The 22,103-nt window shown below is 41.9% G+C and overlaps 2 protein-coding genes across 2 annotated transcripts; both read left to right on the top strand.

Annotated features, from left to right (window-relative positions):
* Nucleotides 1–485: 485 nt before the first annotated feature.
* Nucleotides 486–11,458, top strand: pfkfb1 (6-phosphofructo-2-kinase/fructose-2,6-biphosphatase 1). The gene is made up of 14 exons (XM_076098454.1): nucleotides 486–581; nucleotides 5,189–5,314; nucleotides 5,492–5,588; nucleotides 5,716–5,782; nucleotides 6,647–6,721; nucleotides 7,038–7,094; nucleotides 7,192–7,313; nucleotides 7,446–7,653; nucleotides 8,333–8,479; nucleotides 8,684–8,788; nucleotides 10,115–10,244; nucleotides 10,342–10,404; nucleotides 10,489–10,553; nucleotides 10,806–11,458. The coding sequence occupies exons 1-14, from the start codon at nucleotides 527–529 to the stop codon at nucleotides 10,863–10,865; spliced, it is 1,377 nt and encodes a 458-aa protein (XP_075954569.1). The 5' UTR covers nucleotides 486–526; the 3' UTR covers nucleotides 10,866–11,458.
* A 660-nt stretch (nucleotides 11,459–12,118) lies between these two features.
* itih6 (inter-alpha-trypsin inhibitor heavy chain family member 6) lies at nucleotides 12,119–22,100 on the top strand. The gene is made up of 17 exons (XM_076091726.1): nucleotides 12,119–12,232; nucleotides 12,962–12,997; nucleotides 14,382–14,536; nucleotides 16,136–16,246; nucleotides 16,412–16,659; nucleotides 17,104–17,273; nucleotides 17,389–17,505; nucleotides 17,632–17,803; nucleotides 17,928–19,547; nucleotides 19,675–19,701; nucleotides 19,902–19,919; nucleotides 20,036–20,083; nucleotides 20,159–20,188; nucleotides 20,349–20,396; nucleotides 20,498–20,611; nucleotides 20,729–21,112; nucleotides 21,847–22,100. Exons 1-17 carry the CDS (start codon nucleotides 12,119–12,121, stop codon nucleotides 22,098–22,100), a joined length of 3,666 nt encoding a protein of 1,221 aa, XP_075947841.1.
* The last annotated feature ends 3 nt before the right edge of the window (nucleotides 22,101–22,103 follow it).

The following is a 22,103-nucleotide window of genomic DNA, read 5'->3' as shown; positions in this document are numbered from 1 at the left end:
TATATTAAAGTCACCATGGATCTGTACTTTACTATGAAGATGCAGTGCATCACTTCAAAGTCATATCTGAACCTGACCTTTTGGTTTTGATCTCAAATAACCCCCTCTCCATTTACTGACACGCACAGCTGACAACAGTTCCCTCACTGCTGTTCATCAAACATGCACTGTGAGTAATTGTGGTCTGTAAGTGTGAATGTTGTCTTCCCTTGCGACGGCAATCAGCTTCTTGCCGACCTTTGCACATGTTGGGACTCGCCCTCTTGAGTGAAGCTTCTCCCTCGCCCTGTGTGTATCTTGTGAACTTCGGACCTGGCAAACATTAAAGGACAAGCCCAGTCTGCTACTATCATATGTCACATGTGACGTGAAAAGAGAGGGCTCCGCTGGTTGGGGGTGGGTTGAGAATACTTTGGCAGAGGGGTTTAGTTTCTTTTAAAAGTCCTGTTGCCACTGACCTCTTAATCCAGTGTGTTGATGGTCTTTAGCTGCTCTGCTGGTTTCTTCATTGGAGAATAGGGCAGAAATGGAGTTTCCCCAGCTGGAACATGTGAGGATGAGACGCAGATGTGACAGCGCAGGTGAGCTCACAGATGAACTACCTCTGCAGAGCGCATGCCAAAACAATACACTGGAAGACACGCTGCCGCAAGGCTTGTCCTACTATGTGATCCATGCAGGCCAAAGATATGTTCAGACGGAGTTGGTGCAACACAGACATGATTTGCGAGTAAAAATAGACTTCAGTAGTAGACAGTATTAGCTCCATTTAAATGCTGTTTGTATCAGTATTAGTAGTAGAGTAGTGCGAGATATATATTTACTAAAAGGAACAAATGTACAGAATGAGTACTTTGACTTTCGCTAAAGAGCACTTGCTAATACTACTGGGTGATACCATATCACACAGTAGTAGTGAGGCCATAGATATGTTCAGACGGAGTGAGTGCAACACAGATATGATATGCTAGTAAAAACAGACGTGTGCCATGGAGTGTTAGCTTTATGCAGCAATGCAGTAACATCCATTCTTTAGTGAAGCAACTGCACAGGTACATAGAAATAGTAAGAAATAGACAGAAAGTCAAGAGAGTTGCCGGCCATTTGATGGACTTCATTGTTTCTTTTCTATATTCCCCTCACTTGCTTTTGTTTGATAACAATGTGACTTTTTGTCACACTTTGTGTTCAAACCAGGTCCTGCAACTCGCCTCAAACAAAAACACATAAAGATAAGACTCTGCAAGCTGATTGCCAAAGAAAGAGACTGCAGTGTGGCTTGTTATAATCTAACACTGATCACTATAACTCTGCTGATACTCATGCTGCTGCTGCAGCTCCCTCCACCACCACAAACTCAGCACAAAGCCCATTTGTTCTGTAAAACTTAAAAAAAAAAAACTAAAACAAATTTGGTCACAAATACGTGTTTTATTTGTAAAACATTTTCCTCAAAAAGCCGGGCGCTGTAGTTTTGATAAAAAGTTACTAAAACTGGAGTAAAAGGTGCATTCGTTGGACTATATTTAACTGTGGATTAATCCACGTTTGGTGCTCCAGTGAGTATTTGGGCCAGCAGGATAGTGTTTTTGACTCAAAGTAAACTACTGTCTGTGTGTGTGTGTGTGTGTGTGTGTGTGTGTGTGTGTGTGTGTGTGTGTGTGTGTGTGTGTGTGTGTGTGTGTGTGTGTGTGTGTGTGTGTGTGTGTGTCAGCACACACACACACAGTAGGAGGAAGAGGAAGAGCAGTAGGAAGAGCCGCAACTTCAATCCCTCTGTGGCTGTTGTTTGGGAGGACATGCTGAGCTCCTTCCAGACAAACACCCATTATATTAACATACAGTACCTCCTCTAAATGGTCGAGCTCATGCCAAAACAGGAAACACTGGCCATCATGGCTATCACTGCCCTGCTAATCACTGCCCAAGAGCAACTGCCTGTTAGACTTTGAACTTTGGCCAAAATCAGGTTGATGATTATCCGTGTTTGAGCTTAATGGAAAGAGTGACATTAAGGTTTGACATTATGCCCTAAGTGACCCTTTCTTTTGGGATCAGGCAGGATACGTTTCTTATGTTATACACAGAAAAAAAAAGATGCAACTGATTTTAAGTATTTGTCTGGTTTGGAAGATTGTCTGCTCAGAGAGCTGATGTCTCTGGAGACATCAAATTACATTGTTGCTGTACTTCAAGTTTGACATTTCTAGAAATATGCTTATTCCCTTTTTGGCAGAGATTTAGATGAGACTATCAATGCCATTCTTATGTGAAGTTACAATCAGCTGCTGGTTATCTTAGCATAAAGACAGATTAAACAAACGAGACAAAGCATGTTAAGTATTGAGCTTTAGATTCAGATTTTGTTATCTTTGATGAGAACCAGGCTAGTTGTTTCCAGTCTGCAAAGCTAAGCTAACCAGCTGTTGAATGTAGCCTCATATGAAACAGACATGAGTGGTATTGATCCTCTCATCTGGTCCGTCAGTAGCGATTAAGCAGAAATGTCAAACTATTCTTGAACTATTCCTTTAAAGAGCAGAGGGATTGCCTCCACATGGCTCTCAACATGGCGACGGCTGAGCTCGCGGCTAGCAAACAACAGCAACAGAGCTAACAGTATTTAGCCGGGGGGGAACCGGAGGATGGGCATTACGTTCAAGATGCGTCATCAGTGGTAACTGCTGAATGAGCACAAGGCAGAGTAGCAATTAGCTCGCGACAGACTCACTTGTATGCGCTGATGTCCTGGCTATTTCAACAAAGCAAGGAGAAGTTCAGATAACGACACACAGTGGAGAGCGACTTCATTCACTGGTCAGGTAGACATCTCTCCACTGTATCTTTACATTTCAAATAGTTGCTGTTGAGCTATTAATGCTCTGGATTTGGAATTTAGCACCTTTTAAGTATAGTTTTGCGGTATAACTTTTTGTGCTATTTCATACATTTCAGAGGAGCATTTTGTTTACGTTTGTATATGAACAGTTTGTAAAAGATGATGTATTTCTATAGATTAAACTACCCAACAGTACATAAAGTAGTCAATATTACCTCCATTTAAATGCTTTTTGTAAGTAGTAGAGTAGTGCGAGATATATTCACTAAAAGGAACAAATGTACAGAATGAGTACTTTTGACCGCATTCAAATTTTAAAAGCTGTTATTTTACTTGCAATTAAGTATAGGCCTATCTATACTGTGGTACTTCATGAATGGCAGATTTACTGAGGTGAATTAGCCAATTAGATGAATTTAGAAAAGCCCAGTTTCCACATGCACACATTTCAAAATGTCCTCAGCAATAATTGACCCTTCCTCCAGTATCCCAGATTTACGTTTAGGTTTAAACCGCCCTCTAGTGGTAAGAAAGGAAAATCACCACTCTACACTTACCAGTTACAAACAAACAGCTTGTTCAGTACCAACTGTGCTCATCTGAATTCCAGAGAGCTTCCCACCTCTGTTATACTTATGTCAGATGACTCGCTGTTGCTCCAGCTGTGTCACCACAACAGATGTACAGGATGGTGGACGTGAATGGTTCTCTGCCGTCTGACCTCACAGAGATTTTGGCAGCTCCCCTCGGGCCTGTTTTTAAATCTTGAAACAGACTGAGAGGCAGGCAAGCAGCATGGCCTCAGGTCCCCCCCCCCCCCCCCCCCCTCCTGCCTACCAAGTACTTCTCCTTAGAAACAGTCAGCTGACCTGCAGTAGGTAGTGCTCAGTGAAGCACACAATTGCACACAGATCACAGAGCCTCAGTCGTCACTCAGGCCCCATGGCTCTCACGATCAACACAGAGCAGAAAAAACTCACCCAGACTCCTCTGCTCAAGATCTGGGTGCCATTGATGGGCTGCAACCTGAACCGCAGGAGAGGATGTAAGTGCAGTGAAAGCCCTGACTCAGGCTGAATACAAGAAAGAAACATGATCTATTCTGTCTTGCTGCTGTTTGTTGTGCCACTACTTTAACTCATTCTTGTTTCAGATGAAGCTTTGGTGTTTGCTTAGACACTTCCAACAGTCGCAGGTGTGTTTTATACTTCTGAATCCTTCAGGACTGAGCTCAGTCCGGTTCGGGGGGGATGCAGGCAGCAGTCTGAGAGACAAAGAGGAGTCAGTCATGGGATGACAGCCGAGCTGGACCAAGCCCGGTCTTAGTTGGCTCTCTGTTCAGTGTCTGACGTCGGCCTTTGAGCATTTTGCTGACGCAGCATACTCCATTCATAATCGAACCGCCTGGATGCTCTCCCTGTCCCTGTATAGACTCTCACGGGCCATCCGGGTTGTTTTGGGGGGCACAGCTAACTGGCAAGCGACCCTGCAGTCTGCCTTATAGATAACGGGCATCTTTTTTTGAGACAAGCATGGAAGAACTCGGTCATGACTGGTTAAGAGATACACAAACTCTTTAAAATTCTGGCAGGTTTGTTTGGAAATTTCTGAGCAGAGAATGCTGATTTATATCAGAGGTCGTTTTATAACGGTGCCTCTGTTTTCTTAACTTATCAAATATTTGTAGTGTAGTGACAGTCTGAACCAAATCCTTAGATTTGAAGAATAATGGTGTTGTATTGGGAACATTGGTTGAGTTGAGCTGAGATGAAACACCTGCAGTGAAGACACTGACATTTTAACACACTGGGAGATTAGGAGGGTTTTCCTCATGTGATTGTCGGCCATATGGCGCAGTACACTGTGCTGCTCTGGTTGTTTCTAAGATGTGACTCTACCTGAGGAGGAGGACAAGCATCCGTTTAGTAAACGTTGTGTTACACATCTTTAAGGGTGCATTTGACTATTTGCAAATGATATTATTTTTATGTCTTGTTTAAGTGATGATGTCAATTTGTTGGTGGTTGGTTGGACAGGTTCCTGTGTTAGGCGCTGCCAAAGACGGGCAGATAAGCCGTGTGACTCACAACACTAGTTTGCAGACATTTGAGCTGCACCTTGGAGCTCTTATTCTCTCTCTTAATGAAGATTACCTTGGCAGTGGCACGCTCAACACATGTCCTGCAGCACAGAGCCTCACAGAGTTGTACGTGACTCTCATTTAACCCGTAGGACACGAGGCTTAATAATCTTCTGCTGAGTGATTCGCAACAACACCGTTTCAATTTCAGCATCGGCAGCATTCAGTAACTATTGCTTTATGTTATCGTGCGTTTGTCTTCATCTCAGCCTCGGTGCCTCAGTTCTGTAACTCTCCCACAATGATTGTGATGGTGGGGTTGCCAGCCAGAGGGAAGACGTACATCTCCAAGAAGCTCACTCACTACCTGAACTGGATCGGAGTGCCTACAAAAAGTCAGTATTCAAGTCAATCCTTGAATTTCGATTTAAAAAATGTATGACAGAGACAAGGAATTGACTGTTTCAATGTTAACTAAAATATAAAATCATCACACGTTGAAATGCCTTAAGTTTTTGTTGCTCTTAGGGGGAAACTATTTTTTAAACCTCTCTGTTTCTTAATCCAACCAGTGTTTAACATAGGCCAGTACCGAAGAGAGGCTGTCAAGATCTATAAGAACTTTGAGTTCTTTAAACCTGACAATGAGGAGGCCATGAGGATCCGCAAGTAAGTATAATTAGTTATCATTAGCTTTATGTGGTCTGATTTGTCATTTCTCTTGCCGGATTCACCATTCACTCATATTTTTGCAGTTTTTGCTCCTTTGCCTGTACGAGTGTAACTTCTCTTTCAGGGCCTGTGCAACGGCTGCCCTCAAAGACGTCGCTGCCTACTTCTCAAAGGAACAGGGACAAGTAGCCGTGAGTAAGAGGACAACTGAAACTGTCCCTCTAATTATGTATCGTGTGTGTTTTACTCTTAATTTCCTCGGTTATCACTGAGATTAAAGTGGCACAGATTTTACACATAAAGACCAGTTTACTAGTCTGGAGAGTACCACTCAGCCAATTAAATCTCTTGTATAATGTCTTCTCTGGATAACCCTGATGAAGTCAAAGGGATTTTATCATTAGAGTTTGGATTTGGAGACTACGAATTTATATCAGAAAGCCTGTGGGTGGGGAGTTTATAAGACAGAGATATTTACCCAGAAGGCAAGATCTAATGAAAGGCATTGTTAAGTTGCATCATGGGAATTGTTGGACCCAGTATTTTTGGAGCGTCGTGCACATGAAACTTGTTCCTGTTTAAATCTGCACATATTTTTATGCGAAGCTTCCAGTTTCTTTTACCATCGTCTGATGATTTCTTCTTTTCTTATTCAACTGTTGCTCAGAGGGATCTTTGTCTCTTTCTGCCCTTTCAGGGCTCGTTGAACCAGTTTACAGCATTTTGTTCTCCATGTACAAAACATGACTTTCTTTTTGCAAACCCTTCATGCTAAATAACGTCCATTTCCTCTTAGCCATCTGAGTGTAAGGAATCAAAATTTGTGGCAGGCAGTCCCAAACTTTTGCATGGCAGTGTAGCATGTTTAAGACATGATATTTATCTGTGCATTGTAATCTATAAATCATATACAGTGTGACATTGTCTAAAGTATGCGACAACATATGTTCTGTTATAACTCAGGTGCTTGATTGTTAACCATCATTATGAATAATATGAATGTACTTTACCAATATTAGGATGGATCAATAACACCTACGTTCTGTCCCATCTAGGTATTTGATGCTACCAACACCACCAGGGAGAGGAGGGCAGTCATCCTTAGTTATGCAAAGGAGAGAGGCTACAAAGTGAGTATGCATGTGGAAGTTGGACATTTTGGCAAATATGCCAATCGGCTTTCTTGCCGAGAGATAGATGAGAATATTAGTATTCATTATCATACGGGTCTCTTCAATTTGAAGCAATTAGCTTAGCTTAGCATCAAGCCTGGAAGCAGGGGGAAACAGCTAGCCTGGCTCTATCCAAAGGTAAAACAAAAACTGTAAAACTATTGCTTTTAGGATGAGATTAAAAACACAAACACAAGGTCACAAGGTGGGAAAAGGGTATATATTTCACAGTATTATAATACATCTGTACTTTTAAATGACTCCTTGTGTGCAGGTGTTCTTTGTGGAGTCAATCTGTGATGACCCAAAAATCATTGCAGAGAATATTAAGGTCAGTCGAGGATGTTTTTTTTTTTATGTAAATGTTTGCGGAGGCTGAAGGGATATAGTGTTCTCAACAAATTTCTAAAGCTGTCTTTCTTTTCCAGCAAGTAAAGTTTGGGAGTCCAGATTACGTGGATCGTGACATAGATGAGGCCTTGGAAGACTTCAGCCAGCGCATTGAGTGTTACAGGGCCAGCTACATGCCCATACACGACGAGAAAGACAGGTACAGTCCCATAAGGTTTTCCTTCCTGTGAGATTAATAAGAAACTAAATGGTGCACAGGATAGTCTCTCCCCCTTCATTTCCAACAGATTCATTTCATAGTTGCCTTTTCTCCAATGCTGACTTTGAACAGGAAGCTCTCCTATATCAAGATCTTCGACGTGGGCAGTAGATACCTGGTGAACCAGGTCCAGGACCACATTCAAAGCAGGATAGTCTACTACCTCATGAACATCCATGTCACACCAAGATGCATCTACCTGAGCCGCCACGGAGAGAGCGAACTCAACCTGTTAGGGCGCATTGGTGGAGATTCAGGCCTCTCCCCGAGAGGACAGAAGGTGAGTAGATTACACTATATATATATATATATATATATATACGGTATATTCTATCATTAGATTATTATTTCTCAGGCATTAATGTAAAAGCAGGATTTCACTGTTGTAGTTGGTTGAGACGGAGCTCATTTTGAACTATTAATTTGGTGATTGTTTTCTCCATTTATCGATTCATGGTTTGGTTTGTAAAAATTCTGAAAGATCCAGACCCAAACCCAGAATGACACCTCCAAACATCAAAATGATTCAATATACATAAAAAGCAAATCAAAGGAAAAAAACGTAAATCTTCCCATTTGTAAAAGCTGGAACGATGAACTGTTTTGGCATGAAAAATTACAATTATGAAAATAGTCTTTGATTAATCAAGCTTTAATTAATTCAGCTTTACTTGTACATACTGGTGGGTAGTTTTATTTATGATAAAGCATCGTACTTTATTAGCGGTTCATATTTTTTTTTGTACAAAAATATTAATTTGTGAATATACTAGTAACCAAAGCTATAAAATAGATGTAGTGAAGTAAAAATAACAATATTTTCCTTTGAGATATAGTAGAGCCGGAAATCTGAACTGGCATGCAAAGAAAAGTACTTGAGTAAATGTACTTAGTTATATTCCACCACTGTAGTATACAGATCGAGTTCGTGGAGTACAAATTGCACTAATTGTTTGCAGTATGCCAATGCCTTGGCGACCTTCATCAGAAGTCAGAATATCAGCCAATTGAAGGTGTGGACGAGCCACATGAAGAGGACCATCCAGACTGCAGAAGCTCTGGGAGTCCAGTACGAACAGTGGAAGGCCCTCAATGAGATAGACGCTGTGAGTTACATCTCTTCATCCTCATAATCCTTCAAACGAAAGACACATTCAAGGCCAATTTTATATTTATAGGTGATGCTTTCAAAACGTTATCGGACAAAGAGCATTCAATCTCCAAATAATTTAGGTTGACTTTAGATTTTCAAAGCCAGAAGATCAGCTGTTGTTCATTCGGTTATGTTCAAGTTACTTTTTCTAACTAAGGGTGTATGTGAGGAGCTAACCTACGAAGAGATTCAGGAGAATTTCCCCGACGAGTTTGCACTGAGAGACCAGGACAAGTATCGTTATCGTTACCCAAAGGGCGAGGTAAGTACTCTCCTGAATACACTGTGAATTTTGTTTTTAAAATTGTATTTAACCATTGAAGTATCACTGGGAGTTTTTCAGGAACACACACGTTCACACCTGAGCTGCCCAGTTCAACTACAGTCCACGAGAGCAGTTTTGGCAGTTAGGGTCAGGAACAGCGCAACATTTTGCTGAGGGTTAGATGAGAAGATTGATACCACTAGGATGTTTGTCTGTGAACTATAAAGCTTCCACCAGCAGACGGTTGACTAAGCTTAGCATAAAGACTGGAAACGAGGGTGAACAGCTCGCCCGGCTGTGTTCAAACTCCAGAGATAACAAAGTTGTATTTTTATGAGGGGTTATGTGCAGGACTATGACATGACTGGCAAGCTCACAGTGATGACAACCCTCCAGGAAGTCACTGCATTTGTCAGCGTATTAAACAAACAAGCTGTGGTGGAAGACGTCCTCGGGTCTTTTACCGAAGTAAAAGCAGCAATACCACATATGTTACAAGTAAAAGTTCTGCATTCAAAATTTGACTCAATTAAAAGTACATAATTATTAGAATCAAAATATTCTTAAAGTACCAAAAGTAAAAGTACTCATCATGCAGAATGACCCATTTAAGAAAAATATATATTATATTATTGGGTTATAATTATTTATGTGCTGTATACTTAAATGTTGCAGCTGGTAAAGGTGGAGATAATTTCAACAAATGTGTATATTGCTGAGAGGCTAGATTTATAATAATATAATATCATTTGTTTGCTGATTGTATTTAGTATTATTGCTTTGGATCTGTGAAGTAACCATTAATTAAATCAAGTATAATCAGGTCTATTGTACTGCAGTAACAAGTACAATTTTTGCCTGGGAAATGTAGTGGGGTAAAAGTATAAAGAAGCATAAAATTCCAAAAACTCAACTAAAGTTACAGTACCTCAAAAAGGTACTTAAATACTGTACTTGAGTAAATATACAAATATATACATTTACTTTCCATCACTGCAAATGAGATATAACGTGTTAATTAATGAAGAAGTGCTGGAAGGTGGGTTTTGTTGTGTTACTTTTGGATAGAACCAGGCTAGCTGTTTCCCCCTGTTTCAAGTCTTTGTGCTAAGCTAAGCTAACCGTTATTTGGCTGTAGCTTCATAGACAAGACAAAACAAGTATGCCTTGCTCAAAGGGCACTTCCCACACCTATATGTATCCTGTTACACAGTAATTATAAGAGAACAGTGTACTTGCACTTAAGGATTTATGGACTGAGAGGATAGAATAAGTTTGGTTAAATTATTAATAAACTCCTCAATTATTTTGTCTCTTGTCCAGTCCTATGAGGACCTTGTACATCGTCTAGAGCCGGTGATCATGGAGCTGGAGAGGCAGGAAAACGTTCTGGTTGTCTGTCACCAAGCCGTATTTCGCTGCCTGTTGGCCTACTTTGTAGACAAACCTGCAGGTACAGAAATCCAGGCTTACAAATACCTTGACACGATAGTATATGATGTTGTTTTCAACACAAACACTCTTAATACTCTTCTTTTCCCCCTCTGAAGATGAGCTACCTTATCTGAGATGCCCCCTTCACACAGTGCTCAAACTCACACCAGTAGCTTACGGTAGGTGGTAAACATTTTAGAGTGTGACAGCTCCGTATCTCTGGAAATCTCTCCCTGACAGTCTGACTTTCTCCTCTATTTCAGGCTGTAAAGTTGAGTCATGTTTCCTCAATATTGAAGCAGTCAACACACACAGAGAGAGGCCAGTGGTGAGTTTCCACAAGCACACATTTGTCATAATAGATACTTAGCTTTGCCAACTATTCTGTGGTACATTACATACATCTGATGGCAGACAGTAATATGTACAGTAGGTACTGATGAAATTAATATATGCAAAAGTATGTACTTTATTTTGCATGGTGTCACTTTTCCAGTGTGAACCCTTCATATACTAACAACCTGCTCAGAATTAGTATGTAGCAATGGTTATTATGGAAGTGGTGTTGCTGTCGTTGCAGAATGTGGACGTCAACAGAAACCAAGAGGAGGCTCTGCTGACTGTTCCTGACCACGCTTAAATGCAGTTCTGTGAGGAAAGGACTACAATCACGTGAAACGAAACGTGTTGCCACATATTAGTTTCACTAAATATTAGAGATGCACTCCAGTGAAAGGTTGATTGTGTGAAAACAGATGACTCTAAAGGCAGGAGGAGTCTAGATGGTAGAAATGGAACTATGTTAGCTACATGGAAACAAATCGGTACAGAAGCACCATGGACTCCTGCTGCACTGACTGAGCAGGACATAGCTGGAGATAATGTTTAAAACATGACTGACATGTTCCTGTGTCTTATCTGACTAGAGTTTGCTTTTTTGTATATTGTCACATTGTTTACAAATAGAGACAATAATAATGCACCTTGTTTTAAAGCTGAGAGGAAAACACTTAAAGGGTTGTGGTGAGGTTGTCATTGCACAGATAATGTGTTGTTGATAATTGAATTATAAAGGTGGGGATCAGCACCATGGACAGCACCCAAACAAACAAGACATGTTGATTTGGGCACTTGACTGTTGTGGATATGACACCAAACTGCAGGCAGTGTTTAATGAAATATTGTAAATAAATAAAGTAAGCAGCCAAGATGTTGCTGGGAAAATAAATCCACTTTACAAGTCCTGTTTGTGTTTGTTTGGCAGCTCTGTTGTGTTGTTAGCTCTCCCATGAAGAAGCTCAACTTAAATGTAACAAACTGATTCCACAACAGACCAATGTACTGTTCCATTCAGACAATAATGGGTCGTTGTGAAAGAGCTCTGAAGCGAGATGAAAACTCGCATTTGGGAGTAATTTAAGGAATGAAGCTCAGACTGGAACATTTAGGAACACTCCTACAGGGAGGAGGACGGGAGGTGTTTTGGTAGCGGGGTATTTTCCCAAAATAGCCGAGCAAGGGTTAATAACCCCTCGTTTTCTCGTGCCCCTCGGTGGCAGCAGTCCGCGAAATTTCCAGTATGCATGAATGCAAGCTGGGGGCTGCTCTCTTCAAACCGAGCGGGACTCACGCAACTTTCTGACTTCGCCATCTTTTCATTTTTTTTCCTCAACATCTGACGGATTTTTAACGATTATCAGAACACGTTTTATTCTCACTGCAGTTGAGCCGTTTAAATTAAGGCGTTGGTGAGGGAGGGGAAAGACTGCCCCTTGCACTAAATAACTTGTGTAAAATGTGAGGTATGTGCACAGCGTCCTACTGCACGAGCCACCTCAGTCCCGCTGGACAACGTGAGACCACTTCACCTTGGACTCTACAACCTGAATTACTATGGACATGATGAACTTAAAGATTCAGTGCATTCTAGTGTTCTTCACTTTCTACGTGCAAGAGGGATTATCAAAGGATTATGAAGCAAACCTTGGAGCAGATTATCTCTTACAGGTATATTTTCCTTTTATTTGCCCTTTTCGGTTTTGTGTCAAAAGTTGCAATGCTGCAATTTGTGCCACTTTTTGAAAACACCCCCCTCTGTTAAACCAGGCTGAATGAAGGCAGGAGAATAGTTTAACAATAATAAAACATAACTTGTAAACAATAATAGCTGAACTTTAACCACTCCTGAATCAAAAATATGTGCTTGGTTGGTCTGCAGAATTCTGTTAGAGATTTAAAAGTCCATTCGAGCTTTAGCAGCTCTAATACAACCAGTACAGTGTCTCACCTAGACCGAACATATGAAATAGCCCTATTTTTGATATCAATTAACTTAATTTATATGAATACTTACAAATGTTTTCCACTCTTAAACTTGTTTATGTTAAACTCCCAGCAGTGACCAGCCTATGTGGTAATGTATTGACACAGCAATGACTTGTGTGCAAAATTAACATTTGAGAGCAAACCGTGCAGACCTCACTGGCCCTGTATACAGTGAAAGCATTTGTTTCCAGTTCCACTTCCCTCCATTCATGAATGACTTTGATTCAGACTATTTTGACACAAAATCTTGACCCAACCCTCACGTAGGCAGATTGTGGAGATTACTCCAAAAAGGAGGCATTTTCAACAAACAAATAAATGATATTACGCATCATCGCCATGTGCCATTGGGTTTAATTTAAAGCACATTTTACAAAATGCACATGTTTAACTTGCTTGTTTCTTTCCCAGAGAGTAAGACGTCAAAGCAAACCAACAAAAGCAGTGGTAAGTTTTTGCTGCTGCTGTCATAAATTGTGTCACATAAGTGCGATTGGATCTCCTCCTGCTTCAAAATATGAGATTCTCTCTTTCTTCACTCCCGTTAAACATGTATTATATCTATGAATGCAAGAGAAAGGAATATTATTGAAGGTCTTTTACACACATTTCTATTAATATATTAGACTTTTCTCTAATATTAGATTTTTTGTGAAATATTCAAGATCCAATGAAACGTTTAGAGAGGAAAAGTCAAGAACTACTAGAGACATATCAATTGGGCCAAGCTATATTAAACATCTTAAACAAATTGTATTTTACAAACTGTTTATGTTGTTTGTTAAATTATGTTTTGAATTGTGTCAAATAATAGTAGTGCAGTAAAAAGTTTCCCTCTGAAATGTAGTGGAGTGGACGTATAAAGTATCATAAAATGGGCTCGTATACGTCAAATTTGTACGGTACTTGAGTAAAAGTACTTCATTTTTTCCACCACTGATACAAAGTGACTCTCAGAACAAGCTTCACAGACAGGGAAACAACCATCAGCACCTCTCAGGGGATCATCAGTAGCTCCACTATGTTTTTCCTCAGTTTGCATCAAGGTTAACTGTGAAGCAATCCCCTGCAAGCATACAGTAATTTAGTTTGAATAGCACAGACCACAGCCTTCCTAAATACCAGTGAGCTGCAGGGCTGATGTGGCTCTCTTTCTCCTGCCTGTCTCCTCGTCATGCAGTAATGTGGCCAGCACTGACCAGATTGGTCTCAGCAGGCGCCGGCGTTACCCGAGTAAACAGGAGGACAGAGACACCATGCTTTGTGTTGCAGGGCCACCAACCGTGACATGGGGGGGGGGGGGGGGGGGGGTTCTGAGATCATGAAAAGTTGACTTTTTAAGAGATAGATGCTTCTCACAGCACAGCGATGCTACAGACTTACAGAATATGAAGCATTGCTGTAAATTACCCAACAGTAAAATGTGTTAAAATTAGCACAGCCATAAACATCTGCAGCAGTAAAATGCAACATAATGTAGCAGAACTATTAATCCAAAAATATCATGATAAACAACACTGACAGGAAATGTTTTTCCTCACAATGACTACTTTTACTTTTGATTGGTACATTTTGCTGATACATACTTTTACTAAATTAAGGTTTTGAATACATGACGCTTACTTGTTGTGAAGTTTTTGCACAGTGTGATATTAGTACTTCATTTTCTTAAGTAAAGAATCTAGTGAATACTTCTTCCACTGCTATTAGCTCCACTTGCATAGACAGGGGATCACAATAATGTGTCTTGCCCCTCCTTGTCAAACAGTGCTGTACTCCTATGTGATATGTAATGAAATGAGATGTATGCATCTATTTGTGATGTCACTAGCTGAAGGTGACTGACTACCATGTGAGGTGTTCAGTGGTGTCCCGCTATGCTATTACCACAGTCCAGAGTTCAGTATGGAACCAGCTCCCCATCACCAAGGAGGCTGCCTTTGAGGTGGACCTTCCCTCCTCTGCTTTCATCTCCAACTTCACCATGTGAGTCATCGTCTTTCTCTTCTACAGTGTACAGCGTTTCTACATCATGACTTCCTGAATTTGTTTATTAGTGTATTTGAGTGTCTGTCTTTCAATTTCCTTTACATCTGATCTCTAACATCACTAGGAAAGTCAGGAAATGCTACCAATCATTGTTTCACTTACTGTGTTTTGAATGGTAATTCCAACAAATGGGGTCACCTAAGTCAAAAGTATTGACAGGAAATATTGTTTCTTGCCTGTATAAATAATACGAACCTGCAATATGGTGAGAGTTTTAAATAAATAAAGGTAATGTACTCATTAATGGGCAGCATCCAGAAATACAACTTCAGAAGAATTATGTCAGGAACTAGAAATCCGGTCCAGAGGAGAGATGCACGATTTGATTACTAAGAGTGTTTGCTGAGCACTCTCCTTCAAAAATGCTAAATATAAACAAAACAAATAAGTCAACACTGCAGGCCAAACATCAAACCTGGAGCTGGATTTGGGAGCGGAAACAGGTCAGGAGGAGGGGGAACCTGAGGGCAGATGAATGCCAGGCTTTGTAAATGCAAGTCAGAAAGTTAATAGAGAAAATGACAGGAGTTTGCCCAGTCCCTCTTTTCTCCCCTGCACAGTTTACTGAGGCAGCCTGCCAGTTTAGATACGCTACACACACACATGCCTACATCGACTGTATGTATGCGTGCCTACACGGAGGTGGACGTGGACTTCTATTTTTTAAGTATGTGTGAGTTTGGAGCTAGTACAGGTCTTTTTTTTTTTTTTTACAACCATGATTCTTCACTTCTGTCTTTCATTCACACGCACACTAACACATACACCTTTTCACCGTCGGAACCTTTACAGTCGTCTGCACATCACCAAATACCCCAGAAGGGGGAAAAAAAAGCTGTGGCAAATATGTTGCGTAAGTTCTTTGGCATTTCTGTGTCAAACTAAGAACTCTGTGTTCTGTGTGTAGGTCACTGATGTACACACGTTCCTTCACCCCCCTCTCGGCCAGCCACAAATACAAGCGCCTCCATTTTCCACTCTTGCCATTCTGCTCTGTTACTCAAACAAGACCCTCTTCAAGCCAGTGGGTTTATTTTAGTTAGCCCTTAGATGTTTCTTTTTCTCATTGGATATATTTGTTCAAAGGACTTGACCTTAATTTAGTACCTTGTCACGTGACATCAGTGGTCACCGAAGTCTAGGACGTGCACTGGGTGAATTGGATCCCACTTTGGAGCGGTGGTTTTGGTTGGGGATTTTGGCGGGTGTAGCCGACAGCGGCACTCCCTCGGAGCGTCATCTGCCTGCAAGATCTCTCTTCATTAATGCTGTTTTAAAAGGGAAATTACTCTTTTCCACTCGCCCTGTTTATGACCCCACTTCCCCTTTACATGCTATGAACTCTATTTGTAAACACGCATGATGCATGCTTGTGAAGCAGCTTTGTGATCGCTCTGGAAATACAAGCAGCAAAATAAAGTAAATCACGCTCAGCAACTCAACGCAGGCCAGGCGTGTTTCTGACTGAAATATAATCTGGCTACTGTGACTCACACAGAAAGCTGTTTCTTCTTCCTCTTTCCTTTTTCCCATCAGCACCTCCAATGGAAAGGTGTATGTGGCCCAAGTGAAGGAAAGAGCCGCTGCCAGGAAAATTTACGATGCCGCTAAGAAGCAAGGGAAAACAGCTGGACTTGTTGCTACAAAGTCAGTCCCATATTTATTTATTTTTTCTTTAATTTCCACAAAAATAAAATTTCTGAATGTAAATCAGTTTCTTTTGCAATGTCATCCTACTACGTTTGTAAGAGGAGACTGACATCCAATCCAATATTGTGAGATTTGCTTCCCTCTTACTCTGCTGCGTTCCAGAGAGAGGGAGATTGAAAAGTTTCGTGTGGCGGTAAGCGTGCCGTCAGGAGCTCGGATGTCCTTCTCCCTGTCCTACGAGGAGCTGTTGCCTCGTCGACTCGGCCGCTATGAGCTTAGTTTGGGTTTGAGGCCAGGACAGACTGTGCAGAACCTCACGTTAGACGTCAGTATAACGGAGCGGACGGGCATCAGTTTCATCAAAGCCTTTCCTCTCAAGACGAGCCGGCTGCTCTCCAACACTGCTCAAGGTAAAATATGACAGAACCTTCAATGCTACTGCACTGTTTTGAAGTACAGGTACACCGCCTTCTACCTACCATCAGGTGTTTAGAGCAGTAACTGTAAATGCTTTCAGGAATCTCAAGAGGCTTCCTCCTTGATTCCCTGACTATAGAATGAATAACAATTCTTTGATTGACATTAGTGTTTCAAGGAGTAGTTTATATGTCATAATATTTTGGGAAATAAGCAAATTCACTTTTTCCAGGAGTGTTAGATTAGAAGATTGATGGCATTCTCAGTTTTGCAGTAAATATAATTTGTAAGCTTAGTTTAGCATAAACAATAGAAACATGGAAACAGCTAGCCCGGCTCTCTCTTTCCCAAAATGTCTAACTATTCCTTTAATTGAAATGTTGTAATTATTTTTTACCATTTCTTATTACTGCTACATGGATGCTACTTTCCTACAGGTGATGCAGACGCCCCTGCCTCCACTCATGTTGAGCATAGCGCTGGCTGTGCTCGGGTTCGCTACAGTCCCACTCCACAGCAGCAGAACAGCATCTCCTCCAAAGGTCTTAACGCAGACTTCATCATCCAGTATGATGTGGACCTCAGAGACCTCATGGGGGAAGTCCAGGTCAGGAGCATCTGTTCATGCCTGGCGTGTTTGAGTGTTTGTCACAATACAGGAATGTGTTATTGGTACCAGTAAAGGTTGTCTTCTCCCCCATTCATTTTTATATTTTCTCCAGGTGTATGATGGCTACTTTGTGCATTACTTTGCACCCAGAGGGCTTCCTGTGGTTCCTAAGGATGTTATATTCGTCATTGATGTCAGTGGCTCAATGATAGGCACCAAGATAAAACAGGTAAAGTGGACAAACCTCATGGAGTCCATTATGGTTCTACAATGAGAAAACTCAGTAAAATATAACAATATTCTGCAAAGATAACTTGGAATTTCTGTCAATAATTCTAATAATTTGTGTCAGTAGACCAAGCAGGCCATGGGCACCATTCTCGGGGACCTTAGAGAGGGAGACCACTTCAATATCATCACCTTCTCAGACAAGGTTCACACCTGGAAGAAAGGACGAACAGTCCGGGCGACTCGGCAGAATGTACGAGATGCCAAAGACTTTGTGAAGATGATTATTGCAGAGGGATGTGAGTTGAAATGTGATACTGTTTGAATTGTGGCATTGTAGTCAAGGTGATCATCATATCAAACTTTCGTATTGTTTGTTTGTTCTTTTCCTTCAAAACTGATTGATCCACTCTTCTGTATCAGGGACCAATATCAATGCAGCGCTGCTGTCAGCTGCCCAGCTCGTCAACCCTCCATCCTCCGACTCTTCCAACCACCTCTCATCCCATCGAGTCCCTCTGGTAATTTTCCTTACTGATGGGGAGGCAACCATCGGAGTAACAGCTGGTGACACCATCCTTAGCAACGCCAAGAAAGCTTTGGGCTCCTCCTCTCTATTTGGCATTGCCTTTGGAGACGATGCAGACTTCCTCCTCCTGAAACGCCTTGCTCTGGATAACCGTGGTGTGGCGAGGATGGTGTATGAGGATGCAGATGCAGCCTTGCAGCTGAAGGGCTTCTTTGATGAAGTAGCTAGCCCTTTGCTATCAGACATCCAGCTGTCGTACCTGGACGATCAGGCGTTTGACATCACCCGCGCCATGTTCCCGAATTACTTCCAAGGCTCGGAGTTGGTGGTGGCAGGGAGGGTCAAACCAGGGCTCATGGACTTAAAGGTGTCAATATCCGCCACTGATTTAAAGCAGCGTGTCAAGTTGGAGAACGATGTGTTGATTTCCCATGCTAAGGGGAACGGAAGTGCAGAATCACTAGACTGTTCGGGAGGTTTAGAAGGAACATCCAGTTTTGTGCGCCGTCTCTGGGCGTATTTCACCATCAAAGAGCTGTTACTGGCCAAACTGAATGCTACTGACCCTGCAACTCAAAGGTTACTGGCAGACAAGGCCACCAACCTATCCCTCAAGTATAACTTTGTAACACCAGTCACTTCTTTAGTTGTAGTTAAGCCAGACACAGATGAAGCAGCTCAAACTCCAACCACCACACGACCCACCACCGCAGCCACTATAACCACCACAGCAACGACTACTGCCGCCACCAAAATATCAGCTGCTGGTCCTGCAAAGAAGCCTAGTGCACCTTCTATCCCCAGGTCTGAAAAAAACAAACCAGACCCTCCGCAGCCACCTCAAAAGCAAACAAAAAAAATCTCATCACCAACTTCCACAGCAAAAACAGCAACATCCAAGAAAACCACAACAACTTCAAGTCCCAGCTCTGTCAAAACTGCCCCAGCTCCATTCTCGGGTAAAAAGCCCACTCCTTCCCACAATGAATCCAAAATGGCTTCTCCTCCTCCTCCTCCTCCTTTTCCTGTTGGTAAGATACCCACCTCTCTGCTGAATGCTCTAAAAACCACGCCACCCCCTGCACCTGGAAAAGTCTACACCCCGCAGCCCAAAGCCTTGAAAACAACCACGCCCTCCACAACCACCACAATGTCAACATTCACCACCAGCACCACACCTGAGCTCAGCTCGGTCAGAACCGACCCTGCACCTCTGCCCGGGAAACCTCTTACCCCTCAGCCCAGTACAGTGAGGACACCCCTGCATCCTGTCAAAGCGACTGTGCCCTCCGCAGAGGCAGAAAACACCCCCACATCTGCTCCAGATGTTCCTAAAATCACCACCGCTGTGCCTGAGCTGTTGTCTCCGCTCACCTCTCCCACCCCGGCACCTGCTCCAGCTGTGGATGACAACAACACAGACCTGAGCATCGCAACCTTCGTGTCGGCCACCTTTGCTCCTATGCCTGGTGTGACAGATGGGCCACGCCTGTGGGAAGCAGCAGGGCTTCTGGGTAGGTTACGCTCTGTTTCGTCTGTCGAGTCTAATCTGCCATTATCAGTCAAGTTTCAAGCTGAATTTCAAGGATGCAGACTTTTGTATATGTATTCCTAATTGAATGTTATTTATCTCTCTACTAGATGTCTCTACTTTCATTCAAAGAAAAGGTGAAAGTGAATTTTCTCTTTATATTTCAGTGACATTGACCACTTTTTGTTCTGAATTTTTTATTACATTTTATCTGGTAAAAATGAAATAAATGTAATAAGATACTCTTACAGCTGTTGGATTATGATATACCATAATAATCAGCACACGACAGCATCGGAACTGAATATAAATCAATCTCATATTCTATCTCTTATAGATATCGACCTTGTGAAAGGTGAGTATAACATGTAATGCTTGTTATACCGTTGTCCGCTGTAAAATCTAAATTACCTCATGAGCAGCAGAACGTGTCCTGAACTTAGGTTCTCATTGCTTGCCTCCGTTTCCCAGACTATGATGCAACCTATGACTATGACTACGATCTCAACTATGATACTTGTAAGTTTCAAATTCTTATTAGAAGTGATTCTGTGCTTTTCGGGCCTTAAAAATACATTTCTGACTTAATTCTAGGGGATGATACTGCAGACTCTGGATCATTTGGTAAGTATTCAGTGGGTGTTGTTAACAGCTGCATGTCTTAAATAATACGTAATTTCTTATAGAGACACGCATGCTTGCAATATCTGTGTAGTCCTGTCATTGATTTCAGTGTTTGGGAGTGAGGAGGACTGTCCTTCAGTTGAATGTCTTGTGCTTTTAGATAGTGCTCCCTCCAGATTGAGCACCATCCGGGTCTTCTCTTCATCAGGTCAAGAATTTAACATTTTATGTTTTCAATTAGAATGTCAAATAAATTAAAATATTTCACGTACCTGTGTCGTATTAATGCTGAAATGTCGTCTGTTGTAGTTGATGGAGATCCTCATTTTGTGGTCCAGCTGCCAAAGCTGCATCAGAACCTGTGTTTCACAGTAGACGGCAGAGCTAATGACGTTCTCAGACTGATAGAGGAACCAGAGAGAGGTATGCTTACAAATAATATCTCTCATTTCAGTTCGGTGAAATAAATATACATGTTTTAACATCAACTAATATGTGTTACTAGTGTATTGCTAAATGTGTGCTCCCTTCCTCCTTAAGGCATCATTGTTGACGGCCACCTAATGGGAGCTCCCTCCAAACACGGTGTAGAAGACCGTACCCGAACTTACTTCGACCGGCTCACCATCTCCTCAGCCACAGGCGGCTCTGGCGACATCATGATCACCCTCTCATTGGACGCTGTAGTGGTGGAAGGGGAAGGGCGGGATCATCTTCCCATCAATCAGCAAGGGTCCGTGGCGAGGCAGGGTGTGACGGTCACTGTGGACAACCATCGGAGCTGCTGGATCGAGCTGAACAAGGGTGTGCGGTTCCTGGTTATGGTCCATCACTATGAACACCCCAGCTACCTGCAGATGGCTCACCTGGGTTTCTACATCACAGATGGACGGGGTTTATCTGCTTCAACCCAAGGCCTGCTGGGTATGTACACATATATTCTTCACTGTCAGCTTTCCCTGGATCTTTGTATGCTGCTCACTGTCCTTCATTCCTACTTAAGTGCACTACAGAACTGTTATCATCCTAATGTACTTGAAGTTTAAAAAGTAAAGTAAAAGTGAAGTAAGTACTCATCCTGCAGAAAAATGTCCAGTGACTGATTATATGTGACAATATTTGATTGTTATATTGACGCATCAATAGCAGCAAATTGCTGTTGTAGCTGGATGAGGTGTAGCTGCATTTAATTTCTTTATATACAGTTAAGTAGTAGTAGTAGTAGTAGTAAGTAGTATAATGGCTCCCAACCTAGGGGTCAGGCCCTAGATTTAATGTGACGGGACATGAGATACAGCAGGAAAAAGGTAAAGTAAAGCTATAAAAATGTGTACCGATTTTAGAGGAGAAATGTCACATTGGTGGAACTGTTTGCAACTTATAAACATTTGAAATGTGACAAGGTTGGAAACCACTGGTTTACTCTTAAACAAGGTGTTTTTTTGTTTTTTGTAATCTAATTTGAGGTTTTATATGTAAAATTAAAAAAAATAAACTGTCAGATAAATGTAAATAATACAATATTTCCTTCCAAAATGTTGCGGAGCACAAATAGAAAGTAGCATGAAATTGAAATACTGAAGTACAAGTACCTTGGTTTTAGTAGAGTAAATGCACTTAGTTACTCTCCACCTCTGCTGTCCTTTGTCTGCCTACAGGCCAGTTTCAGCACGCTGACATGAGTGTGACAGCGGTGAAAGATTATCTGAGTGGAGGTGCGCACAATGAGGCGATTTCAGCCACGGGGATCCTGAGGTGGGGACCAGAGAAAATGCGGGTCACCTTGCAGGACAAGACGCTGAAAGACACGGTGCGGAAACACCACATGGGCAAGTGCTGGGTGGTGCCCAAGGCAGAGGTAGAGAGACTACTGGGTCATCCATACGAGAGCTACGTGGTAGATCATGTGTAATTC

This window comes from Anarhichas minor, unplaced genomic scaffold, assembly GCF_050575085.1.
Source record: "Anarhichas minor isolate MPS153535 unplaced genomic scaffold, ASM5057508v1 ptg000003l, whole genome shotgun sequence".
NCBI classification, from domain to species: Eukaryota; Metazoa; Chordata; class Actinopteri; order Perciformes; family Anarhichadidae; genus Anarhichas; species Anarhichas minor.
This window is presented reverse-complemented; position numbering and strand designations above follow the sequence as displayed.

Bases quoted from the DNA above. Each gene is read 5' to 3' on its own strand.
- itih6 (XM_076091726.1), top strand. From the start codon at position 12,119: ATGGACATGATGAACTTAAAGATTCAGTGCATTCTAGTGTTCTTCACT. The intron at 12,233-12,961 runs GTATATTTTCCT...TTTCTTTCCCAG, and splicing joins GAGCAGATTATCTCTTACAG to AGAGTAAGACGTCAAAGCAA. The intron at 17,804-17,927 runs GTGAGTTGAAAT...CTTCTGTATCAG, and splicing joins GATGATTATTGCAGAGGGAT to GGACCAATATCAATGCAGCG.
- pfkfb1 (XM_076098454.1), top strand. From the start codon at position 527: ATGGAGTTTCCCCAGCTGGAACATGTGAGGATGAGACGCAGATGTGAC. The intron at 5,589-5,715 runs GTAAGTATAATT...CTTCTCTTTCAG, and splicing joins GAGGCCATGAGGATCCGCAA to GGCCTGTGCAACGGCTGCCC. The intron at 5,783-6,646 runs GTGAGTAAGAGG...TGTCCCATCTAG, and splicing joins AGGAACAGGGACAAGTAGCC to GTATTTGATGCTACCAACAC.